Source organism: Strix uralensis, chromosome 1, assembly GCF_047716275.1.
Source record: "Strix uralensis isolate ZFMK-TIS-50842 chromosome 1, bStrUra1, whole genome shotgun sequence".
Classification (NCBI taxonomy): Eukaryota; Metazoa; Chordata; class Aves; order Strigiformes; family Strigidae; genus Strix; species Strix uralensis.
The window spans coordinates 43,180,472-43,193,425 of NC_133972.1; the positions used below are offsets into that span (position 1 = coordinate 43,180,472).

The 12,954-nt window shown below is 37.1% G+C and overlaps 1 protein-coding gene across 4 annotated transcripts in view; it reads left to right on the forward strand.

Moving 5' to 3' along the window:
- COL28A1 (collagen type XXVIII alpha 1 chain) overlaps positions 1-12,954 on the forward strand; it is a 69,496-nt gene that overhangs the window by 39,212 nt on the left and 17,330 nt on the right. For all 4 annotated transcript variants that reach the window (XM_074863838.1, XM_074863822.1, XM_074863828.1 and 1 more), the window contains 2 exons: positions 2,827-2,895; positions 5,043-5,111. In XM_074863838.1, coding sequence (XP_074719939.1) covers positions 2,827-2,895; positions 5,043-5,111 — 138 coding nt within the window. The remainder of the gene's footprint in view (positions 1-2,826; positions 2,896-5,042; positions 5,112-12,954) is intronic.

Here is a 12,954-nt window from a genome sequence, read left to right on the forward strand (position 1 = left end):
ATAGAGCTGATAGACTCAAATTCAGAGACCAACCAGTTTATGTTACCTAACACAATGTACTTCAAAATAAAGCAACTTAATGCAATAACTTTTGTGTGATAACATCTTAGGAATACCAATAATACTTTACTTCTGGCTTGACAAACTTCTACCAGTACACTTACCAGAGGATGCTGCACATTGATCCACATGCATTCAGTAGCTTGTATTTTTTAATTTTCAAAAACTCTAAATTTATTTACTTTGTCTGTAATCTAGAATGCTACTTCACTCTGTTTTTCTTATAAAAAGAAGTGATGAACATGACTTAATTTTCCAGTCTTATACTTACTTATTTAGGTTTTGATTATAGCAGGTGTGGTTTTTTTTTTTTGTAACAATGACCATGGACACAAGATTTATGTTTATATTCTGTTTATCTTGGTTTTTTGGTTGGGTGGTTGGTTGGTTGATTGGTTTGCTTTGTTTGAAAGAGTGTAGAAGCAGCTATCTCTATATTACTCCTTCAGAAAATTACTTTAAAACCTGCCCTGGAAAAGTTGGCAAAGTAGATTAATTAATTCAGCATGCCATCTGTGACATAAATGGGACTTGCCTTGTTGCCAGTGCACTGGCTTAGAGTGAGTCACTGTGACCATCTTTTCCAGACCCCACAAAACTGTGGGAAGCAGTAATCGCAGAATAGCTCCTGGGCCATCTCTTGTATATTTTTGATGCAGCTATTAAAAAAATTACATAACCTGGCCTAGAGAACTATTTCTTACAGCAGATTTGGCCATAGATTTGACTTAAGTAGATTTATAGCTATGTTACTAATGGCAAAACCAGCCACTTGACAAAAATCCCAATTCTTACAGAAGAGAATGTGTTAACATGTATTTGGTGTTTACAATGGTCTGCTAAAATTAAATGAAAACATCTGTTTGGCTGGTTTTTACTGTAGTGAAATTAGAAGTGAAAATAGAGATGAACTCATGATCCATGGTTTCCTTTCTTGTTAAAGAAAAATACATTTCTAAAACATTTCTTATTTTATCCATAATTTAAGAAGTATGGATATTAAGAATGAGGCAGAGGTAAAATTGGCTTTCCATTATAAAGCTATTTATGAACTAGAAGCACACTCGTTGGTTAAATTTTCACAGAACTGGATCAGAATTCCATCATTTGAAAGTTAGGAAACATGAAGAAACATCTTCCAGGGCTGATGTTGGTCAGGTTGTGTTTAAAGTCTTCCAGCGAAACTATCCCTCTGGACTGGAGAATATGAGAGATTCACACAATTTTATTTAAGCATAAGTCATGCTTGCATCCCTGTCTGAAATTCCATCTTGAAGTGGTTTCAGGGTTTCATCTTAACCAGAACATTGAGTCTACCTTGTCTTTCTTCATTTACTTACAAACTAAACCTGTGATGTATATCTTTAGGAGGCCCAAAACAGCTCTTTTATTTTTCCTTGACAGGGCTAAATTAGTTAAAAAGAGCTGATTGCTTGTTTCTGTGGTAGAGATGTTCATGGGATGGGAAATTTGGACCTGAAGTCTGTTTTTGTTGGATATCTAACTAGAATATAAGTTGGTTTGTTCTCCAGTCATGGACACTGTACTTGCATAGACCAGCTGCTGAGATCTGAGCTATCAGGACTCCATTCTCAGTTTCTTGAAGCATTATGTTATTGCAGAAATTTCCAGGCACCATGCACTGATGAAACAACAATTTTCAGTCATTTGTAGGTTGGTTTTTTTCTAGCTATTTATTTTTACTCATATAGACAGGGAAATTTCTGCTATTTGTATGTAATTATTCTTCAGGATATATTATCTTTATGTATATTAACAACTGACCCTCCAACACTCTACAGGAGAGTCCATTTACATTTCTTTGTTCTGTGGGACTGAGCGAAGGGTGTACACTTCTCCATGTATGGCTATATACAGGGAGAACCATGCTTAGGAGTGGTGTGGATGTGCGACCTACAAGTAACAATAAGGATGTCCAGTTGGCACTGCTGTCATGTGAACATCCACAGTACAGACTGCCAGCGTATCTTGAGAGATACCTCAAAGTAATATGTTTTCTTTCTTGGTTCTGTGAAGAACAGTCTATTGCAAGCTTGGTTAATTTTCTCATTAAATATCAGGAAAAAGATCACTGGAATGAGGGAAGAGGAAAAGATTGCTCTTTGCTTCTCTTCTGGTTGTGAAAGGAAGCATTGAGTTTTTGCAAATGCACAAGTCTTTAGTGGGAGTCAGTTGAATCATCAACAGAAGGAGTGATTATCTCCTGATACAGAGCATTTTAGGCTAAACTTAGAGAAATTATATATTTCTTATAACCAGTTCTATTTCTTTCTTTTACTTCTTTCCCTTGTAGAATGCAGTTTTGCTTTACTGTAAGAAAGAACCAATGTGATTACCTGGAAACGCAAAATGTGCAGCATGTGATAATTTAAGTCTGGCATATTACGTTCCAGTATTGCTAAAATCATTTTTCAAATGTCAGGACTTAGCACTGAAGTCATAAAAGTTTAACTTTTTTAAAATAAATTTAACTTTGTATTGGCTGAAGATAAAGTCAATGTTCTGAAGATTTCTCTCTGCAACTACAAATCTAGAAATTAATAACTTCATAATGAGAACTCCTATTCTTCTGAAAACTTAATTTGATCAACTGAAGCAACAATAAAAAAAGCACAAAAATTTCTGAGATTTGCAAACAAAGCTGCTATTCTATATTTCCAAAAGGATATTAAATAGTTTCCTTACATTTTTGTTAATATTTCTTACATCACTGGCACAATGTCTGACTTACTATTTTGTATTTAGGGTGACCAGGGACTACCTGGACCACCTGGACCCCGTGGACCAAAAGGCGATGGCCGCAAAGGTGAAGCTGTAAGTACAATTTTAATTCTGTACTTTCTGTTTAAAAAAAAAAAAAAATTACTGTGTGATAACTTAATATTTAGTTAAATAAGCACAATGAATATTCTCTTTCATCCTTCAGCTAGTTTAATATTTCATACATATTTTGAAGTCCTTTCCTGTCCTAGATACAGTGCCAGTTCTACAGGCCGTTGGAACCAGATATAAACTGTTCTCATTTCAGCATCATGAAAGAGATACCATGTAATTCCATAAAAATCTTCATGACTGCTTATACATATTTAATATAATCACTGCTTTGAATTCTTTTCTTTCCCTCCTTCCCTCCCTCTGTTTTCTTTACTGTTCTTTGTTCAGGATCGCTAATAACATCTGCTTGGCCAAATCTTGCAGGCTTCAATTCCTTGGTTTTTCAGCTGCTTTTCATACTGGGGGTTTAAATCCTCTTTTTTTAAAATCTCCTCCCCCTTTTCTTTTCTGATGGTTATCTCCAGAGGGGGTTAATGCCTGAGTATTCCAGCTGGGCACATTCCATTACAAGGGCATATCATCCTAAATTTCAGACATCCAAAGCCACACAGACATGTTTGACCAACCTTTCATTAGAAAGTGAAAATACTGTTGCCATCCTTCAACTACCACATGTCAAACTTCCATTAGCACTATTTTCTTTATGTCTGTAATCCAGCTTTATTTTAAACTACAACCACAAAGGCATTCCCAAATACACTGAGGTGGGACCCAAGTGCTTTCAAATAAGTCACGGCTCAGCTCCAATTTCCTATCATTCAAACTGATTCTGGGAAGATCCTTTGGGATCAGAATTAGTTCAGAGGGCATTCACTCAGATTTCTTGGTGTAATGCCATGTACCTGACACATTTTACAGCACACAGGGACACTAGATCAGCTCAAGACTCCTTGGAGGGCCAAGGAGTGCCAGTAACAGACCCAGATGCATCAAACAGAGGACATGCAAACAAATGAAAAAACCCTCCTGTCATTCAAAATAAAAATGAAAAGCAAATTCAAAGGCAGTCATCAAGAAGGCAGTGATGCAAATAGATGACTGACGAACTTTTAGTAGGCCTTAAAATGCCTCATAGGGACTGAAGTTTTAAGCTTTACAAGTTGTCTGTTTAAACTATATGAAAAAGAAGTATTGGTAGACACAGAATCAAAGACGTCAATGAGAAGCTGAAAACTTTTCATTTCTGATTAATCAAAGAATTCAAGAGAAGCCTGGTTTGGTAATCACTGAATAATAAAACTACATAAATGCTGGTTGTAGTCTGCCCAGTCACAGGATGACAAGCTTACATGTATGCACTTCCTGCATTTCTAGTAGTGACTAGACAATAAAAAAAAAGAACTTTGTGCTGCAGTAGTATTCCTGAAATCATGTCTATTCTAGGATTCCCATCTGCAACTGCTATAAGAGTCAGGCTTCTCTGCAGCTCAGTCTCAGGCTTCAGTAAAAGCTGGTTGTGTTTCTCCCTATCACATGAGTACATGTCCTTGAAATGTGTGAAGGTTCTGTTGTGCTGTAGCATGCATCTTTCCCCTTCTCAGGCCACCTTTCCATGCCCCATGGTCTGGAAAGACCAACTTTGTAAACTGCTGGCAGACATGGACAAGATTTGTGTAGCTAAGTGTCTGTAGCATGATGGGGCAAAGACATCAGCCCTATGAATGCTGAAAGGGAGGCTGGGGATGCCTCCTGCAGTATGAAGGGCAGCTGAAGTGGCTGTGACAGACTGAGCAGGGAGTTCAGGAAAGCAGACTATCAAACAAAAATATACCAAAGTATGTTAGGGTACCCAACCCCCAAATTTCTGGTTATTTCTGGTACCCCAGGTGTGTGTTGTCTACAGTGTATGAATCATGAAGCAATGTCTGCTTTCTTACTGGTTTCTCTGAGCTGAGAACAACTCCAATGCTCTACTCTTTTCACCACTCTGGTAGTCTTTTCAGGTGTCCACCTGGAACTGAGGATGACTGTTGCTCAGTACACATTGGAAATGTGAAGAATTTGACAAAATACAGCAAAACCAAAGAGAATAGTAACTATTGCTGAAATTCTCTTCTTTGTTGAAGAATACAAGTACTCTTCCTTTAGGACAACTATTGACATGCTTTATTCCTCTGCTGTACCAGGGACCTCCAGGACCAGCAGGCCCCCCAGGACCAGCAGGCCCAAAAGGCGTGGGAGATGCTGGACAAAAGGTACTTGTACAATGGTAGTACATGCATCTGACTAGAAAAAATGCATTAGATTAGAATGGCATATATATGACAAAATGCTGCGATCTTATCTCTCACTTTCCATTTCAGTTAGAAGAAAAGCTTGCAATAGACTTCTCTGCTGTGATAGACACAAACCAGTTCTTTCTTTAATCCCCAGATCTAATGCAAATCTGCAGGTTTTCTGTACATCCAAAGACCCAAGATGTTTCTAGGTGCTGGAGTTTCCATGTGGAAGTCAGAATCCAACACAGGCAGACTGCCTAATTGCCTAATAATTATGCGCTTCCTTTCTCCTTCAAAAGTGCAAGGAACAAGGCCCCAAAGGAGTCAGGGGAAATGTTGGTGACATGGAACTAGTGAGATGTTTTTAAAGTTTCTAGAAATTAATTCCTAAGAGAAGACTATAAACCTTCACCTAAAATTAATATTAGTTTAGAGGCAAAATTTCGCAAAAAAAAAAGAAACAAAAACAAAACCAAAACTGTTAAAGGGATTAGGAATACAAAACTGAAACACTTCCAAATTTTTTTCATAAAACACAGAATAGACAAAGTGTTATAAAGTTCTAAGTAGAATGTAATTCACCTAAAAAGTCACATTGTAACTACTGTGTCATAAAAAGTTGGATAAAAGAGCCTTAAGACTAAAATCATACAAGAAATTGCTTTAAAATATCCCACAGAGTGGTTTTATTAATGATTGCCTTGTTACATATGTGAAATAGGAAACAGGCAGCCTGTTGCAAGAGAAAGCAAAATAAATATTGTCCAAACAAGCTTTTTCCCAAACAGAAGGAACTTTCAACTTCAGTTCCCAGAACATGGGAATTCCCATTTAAAATAAACAACTACAATAACCTCTTAAAAGCATATCCACAATAAAGTAAAAACTGAAAGACATTCATCCTTAAAATGACCTGACCTTAGAATGACCACAGAGTAGCCTGACAATGGGATCTGGGAAACCTGGCTTTGTGCTCCTATTCTGAATTACCTCTTATCAATGCAAGACATTTCACATAAAGTAATGCAAGGTCTGGCCCCTGACACAAACTACCAAAGAACTAAAAGTCATTTCAATTATGTTATTCAATATAGACTTACAGAAAATACATATGGTTAAACTAATTAGATTTTTTATACGAGATTTTATCTTTTCCAAATAGAGATATCAGACTTGATAAATATAATCTTATAAGACATTTGTCTTGGTACTACAGAAGAACATTTCATTAAAACCCTAGAATCTTGTATGAAATTATTAAGGCAGATATTGATAAAAATGAAACATGACTACAGAATGTCTGGGGGAATCGTTATGTCTGGAATTCCCCCTTGCTTCTTAAATACATATACTGGAAAGCAGTGTTTCCCAAAGAAAAGGAATGGGCAGGTCATGTCAGGTGATCAAATAAGATGATCTCCCACTGTGATGCCATGGTTGAAAGATTACAAACCTCAGAAATATAAATCAGAATTTCGCTGGGAATATAGGGGTTTAATATAAATAAATTTGAGTTAAATCCAAAATGGAAATAAAGGATTTTATTAGTTTTTTTAAGTGAAAGGAAACCACTAGAATAATTGCAGTAAAATTTCTCACAACTTCAGTTTTTATAGTCAACGTTTGTGGTTGTATTTCTGAAAAGTATCAGGTATACAGAAATGCACTTAGGAAAATCATAGTGCCTGGCTTATATGAGAGATCAAAAAGTGGATCACAAGTTCCTTTTGTACTTATAATCATGAATTTATGTAATTGCTGCGATAAGCAATTCTTTGGCTGCATGATTATTAGGAAAGTTTCAACCCAGATCATGAATGGTGGAAGTAAAATATGGTATCATAAAATGCATTAGAGGGGAGGAGGTAAAAGCAGTAAAGTAAAAGAAAATATATCCAGTTCTTGCAGGGGAGAACATGGGATCTAGCCTTTTTATCGCAGTTATTCTTAAACCACTGTAAGTCTTGTGGTATAATAACATATATATTTAATTAAATCATAGATTAGCTATTATACTACTTAACAGTTTTCACTTTCATCTCTAAGTAATATAAATCATTGCCAGTTGATGTGAGTTGTTCATATTCCTTTACAAAGACATCAAATCTTCCTTGTCAGTCTCTTCTCCACCCATGAACAGCATAAGAAGTATTACCATCACTCCAGATCTGTGGGCTGAAGTATATCCATGGTACTAGCAAAGGAGGTTTATTGGTAGTATCTTTTTGTGGAGGAATATGACCTGTGCTGTGTTAGTTGAATGTTACCAATTAATAATGAATTTGGCAATAGGCCCATTACTTCAACCTGAATTTGACTGAGCAAAAGTGAAATAGCTGTGACCAAGAGGTGAGGGTCTTATAATTTAATAGCATTTAATTACGACAGGAAATAGTAAAATGGAATATCTAGTAACAGAAACTCATCCTAATCCATTATCTATAAATAAGCCAGCAAAAGATTAGGCAAAGGCAAACTGATAAATTGTTATCACTATTCTCATTTGTTTTCTGACAATTTCAGGTCTGATAGGGGTGTCAGGTAAATTAAAATTATCTTCCTCATTTCCATTAAGTCATCTCCATTGTCACAAAAATTGTCAGAATTAGGTAGCTTGATTCTAAGAACCAAATTTTTGAAAAACATGGATGCAAAGGAAGCTGTGTTTTAAGGTTAATAGAACAGAGCCTCCTGTGGCTGTGGGAGCTGGGTGTGATACAGCCTAAGGAGCAAGACCTCAGCGTGTGCTGAGTTCAGGTAGTCACATGCACAAACTAAGAGTCTTCTCAGGTGATCTGCACGGGTGTTTTAGGCTGGATCAGAAATGTGGTGTTGAACTGAATCTCCCAGTGGATCCATTTACTGTGCTTTGGGTTCTGGACCAAAAAGAGGTCTGAGCAGTCCCACAACCCAGGCAATGGATTTCCTTCAGATGAAGCTAAACTAGATGATCTAATCTGGAAGTGCTCTTGATGCACTTCTACCCGCACTGGGTGATCAGTCCACAGGAACAGACCAGGCAGGTCTCCTCACATTGCATACAGTTGTAAATATCAGGCTGAAAATTCACTGCTATTGGGCCTGTAGCGCTATTTGTTGATGGACACATAGAGTTAGAAGCTGCCTATCAAGCAGAGGTTTCTACTCGCAATAACCAGTTGTGGGTTCAGAATGCACCATATCCATGGGTTATGGAGAAGTGGCATCTTGTTCTAGGAGGAATTGTATTACAAAGAACCCTGGAGTAGATATCTTTGCAAGTAACATAACACAATTAGGGCAAATTGTGCTCACATCAAATTTTGTATGAAAAGTTTTGTGTGGATCTACATATTTGATTGTGCCACAGTGCAGTATTGTCTATCAAATCTGGCTGCTCAGTGTAGTGCTTATCTAACAGTCTCTGTCAGAAAATTTAAAAAAAACCCCAAGAATTAAAAACATCTGATAAAAATTTAATTTGTATTTTTTACTTTAAAATAGATATGTTTCTTCTTTATGATGCACCTAGATTGGTGCATTAATCCTGTGGAGGAAAATGCATATTCCTTCTATAAATGGTGAGCAACCGTAACTTTTGCAGTGTGTGACTGCTGCACCAAAGCATGCATTATCTGAATAGATAACATCCATTATATCTGAATAGATAACATCTATAACATCTGTGATTGAGTGCACACTAGACATGGTGTAGAGTACACTGGAAAAAAATAAGAAACTAAGTATATAAACAGCTCTTCTCTCTCCCTGATTTTTTTCTCCTGTTTGCTTATACAAATGTTTTAATCCTTAGTCTCTACATAACTTCTGGTAGCAAAGGTGCCACAAGGAAAAACAATTCACTTGAATTGCAAGAATTTCCACAGAACTTAGTTGATAAAATGGACAATCTTCTGTTTTTTTAAATAAAATGTAAGTGCACTGGCTACCTCTCATCCCTTCCACATAAAAAAATGAATATAAGAAGAACAGCAACAATTTCTGCATATAAAAAAGAACACTTCTTTGATAAAAGAGACTTATAAATTTACACAGTAGTTGAGATTCCTTTGAGTATCATTATATAGGAATGTTCCACTCAGCTGAATCAGAGGTCTGTTCTCCCCACTTTCAGAAATGGCTCACATATGTGCACACTGCTAGATAGGAATTTTATGTATCAGAGGTCAAATTCACATGAAAACAAAATTGGAACATGTGGGATGCATTCAATCCTGGCAGCACCCTGTTTTCTGTAGCATTAAAACAGAAGCACATAATGTCAGAATATAATAAAAAATTGATTTAAAAGCACTGTTGCCAACTAGGAGGTGGGTTACAGACATTCAAGAGCAAGAGCCCAGCACTAGAAATAAAGCAAGCTTCATTCTCAGTAACTGGATAGCAGGATTATTAAAACCCCTAGCGTAGTCCCTAGTGCATGAACATTTGGATTGGATCCAGTTGCAATATAAATAACTTTTGCAGCTTGGACCCTCTCTATTTGAACTAAAATGTGGAAAGTAGAGATGCAATGTCTTTTTTTTAATGTGTTCTTCTTACAAATACTGTTATATCCGCTAGGTCTCACTGAAGAGAGTATTGCAGTGTCTGTTGTATATTTCAGTATCAAATATACATGCTTCACAGTAAATGAGGTGTGTATATTTGGAAGGCAAGATTTCTTTTTCACATGACCATTAGGTCATTTAATGAATTTTCTTGAACACATGGTATGGAATAGACATCAGAATCCCATACTTTACACTGTCTTGACTCAGCTCTTTAGTTCTTGTTTCAGTGGTGTTTTTCTAGTTCACTGTTTTGCTGATGGTGACAAGCTTGTCTACAAGCACAATACAGGAAATAAATTAGACCTCATCAAAGAACAGTACTAATCCTTCTTGAAATGAATTCCCTGGAGGACAGTTTAGTGTCACACCTTAGAAAAAAGAACTGCTCCACTTTGCAACTTATAAAGCAAAGTAAAAGTCTTTTTCTCTAAGCCAAGAAATACAGAAAGTTTGAGGATTACTATAAAGCTCTACAAAAGAGCTTTTCACTGAGACATCTGGTATTAACTAAGCATGTGAGGCTAAAATTCGATCCTTCACCTGCAACGACCCTGTGTAAGAATGTGTTACCCATGGGAGGAAGAGACAGATGACTTCAAGTCACCTTTACGCTCTTTTTGGTCAGGGCTGGTCTAAGAGCAGGTTGTAGGTATATTGGATACTGGACCATAAGGAATCATTTACTTCTTTGGTAACCTCCCATTCAGCTTCCATCACAGCAGCTTACAGGCTTTCACAGGCCACAGCAGCCCAGAATCTCCTTAAAAAAAAAAACTTATAATGCAAAGTCTTATCTATATATCCACTTCTTAGCTCTGGCAACTCTGGCAGGTTTCAGAGGGAGGCTTGGACTGTTCTGTGCAACTTCTGCTCATGAAGAGTTCTCCTACAAACAGCTTAAGGTTATATTTTGATTTGTGGGGACATTGAGGACCAATAATTATTCTTTTGATAATACATGGCTACACTTGCCTAGACTCTCAGCATTTCCTAGTAATATGACAATCTCAAGCTAATTGTAAGAAAACTCATTGCAGGGGGGAATTGAGAAACCGGGCATGTTTTACAGGATCAAGAATATTGTACCATTCATCTCACTGCAGAGGGGCATTTCCCAGCACCATGTACCAGACTTAAGCGATACATTCTTTAAGTACTTAAGACTGTAATCTTTAAGAGTTTATAGCTAGAATTGGGGGGGGGGGGGGGGGGGGGGGGGGGGAATTGACAGAAAGTTCAAGGGCATTGCCAGTATCTTGGCTCTTTGCATTAGCAGGGAAGGTGGGATATAAAAGCCTCAGGACATCTGAAGAAGAACATTACTAAAAAGAGTAGCTCTCTCTTTAGTTCCCTTTTCCAAACCAGACTAGATGAGAACAACAAACTCCCATCTCTGATCAAATCTAAAGGAGAAATTTCCTCCTGACTGAACATGGTAATCAGTTTAACCCAATGAGCTTGATACACCAGTTTAAAGCATGTACCATGCCTGCGTCCTGACTCAAATTGGCCAGTCTCCAGTGCTTTGGAAGAAAGAGGAGTTGAAAATAAATTCAGAAGCCAAATGTTACATCAAGAAGGAAAGCTTTATAAACTCAGTCTAAGCCTCAGCCTTTAGATTCAGAGTTCCCACCTCTCCAAATCCATCAAACCTGAGTATAGTTTAAGCCCTAATATATTTACATAAATAGCACATATGTTGGGACTTAGCATGAGAGTAGCACAGCCATATATAAAAAACACAGATTGGAATGATCTCTTGCTAGATATTGAACCTTGGGCATTTCTCCTAAAAGCAGTTGTTATAATGACTGCACACATTCCTTCCAGAAAGTAAAGGAAGTCAGTGAAAGATTCTGTATTTTTGTTTCCTTCCTTTTTAATCAGTTTGATATGTTGTTTCTTTTCACCTAGCACAACTCAAGCGTCATCTATGATTTGTGTGATTCATACTTGCACCTTTCTCCTAGTTAGAATGCTCCCTCTGCAGGCACAGCCATTTCTACAGCGTTTCTGATTGCAAAAACAAGTACAATTAAGAGTTTTTATAATGATTCTTTTTATTTTGTCAAGACATACATTTTCTTCTTGTCTGTGTTGTTAATATATTGGATGATCAATAGCATATCAGAACATTTCTTTCTTTTGCACTTGCCTGCACAGGCATAGGTTTAGGGATGTTTGCTTAACCTGATTCAGGATTTTCTGTATCTTTAATTTATCAGTTACAGATTTCTTTTTTCTTTTCAAACTGATGGGAGTTTTCTAGTGATCATGTGCCGAATGTGTGCCTATTCCCTCATTTGGACAATTATGAGGAAAACAAAACTGCCTCTTATGTTCCCATGCCTTCCCCTTACCAGTAATGTCCCCTGACCCCCATCTCCTTCACTGGGCTTGTCTGCAGCACAAGAGGCAGCATCACGCTCAGCATTGCCCACATCCCCTCTGGCCAGCCAGCTGCTGACTTCTGTCTACCTGATGGTTAAGGGATGAGCCCCCTCTGGGTTTTTTTCCTCACTAAAAGCATAAATTGAATCTCTCTCCTTTACCCAGCCTCCAATTATCACCAAAACTGTCAAAAATTAATATGCTCAAGGCCTCTACATTTCTGATAGATTTGGCTGAAATCAACTGATGAGTTCAAAATATATTGGGAGAAAAAGGAGGACTAACACAGACAAGCAGAAACACAAACAGAGCCTCATTTCCTTAAGAAATCAAGCTAAACATATATGCATTAAGGCTTTTTAAGAAAACAAAGAAAGGGCTGTTCTTTTTGTTCTATATCAATGTTATTAAAATTCATTTAGTTTTCATAAACACAGTTTGACAGTTCTGGAGAATTAAATGTCCCTAGTTTCAGAACAAGCACAGTATCAGTAAAGGGCTTGATCACTGTTGTGTCCCACTAGTAAGCTTCCTGTCCATCCTGATAAGCCCCTGCAGAAGATGATGGAAAAAACAGTGTTGTTTCCAAATGAGTTTGCTTTTCCTTTCCTACTGTAGCTGATAAGTTTGCGAATTAGAGTCCTAAATCTGTTGGTGATTTTGATCATGTGGACCTTTGCTTGGGGAATAATGTTCATCACCTAGAGCTTAAATAATGTAGATGCCTGAATTATTTTTTTTTAATATCTATCTATAAAGCATCTGTTTATGTATGAAACGTTTTGGTTTTTAAGCTCAGTAGTTTGAGTGACTGCTTTGTAAGTGGATGAAAGATGTAACAGTTAATAGGTGATAACTTACTGACATTTCTGTGC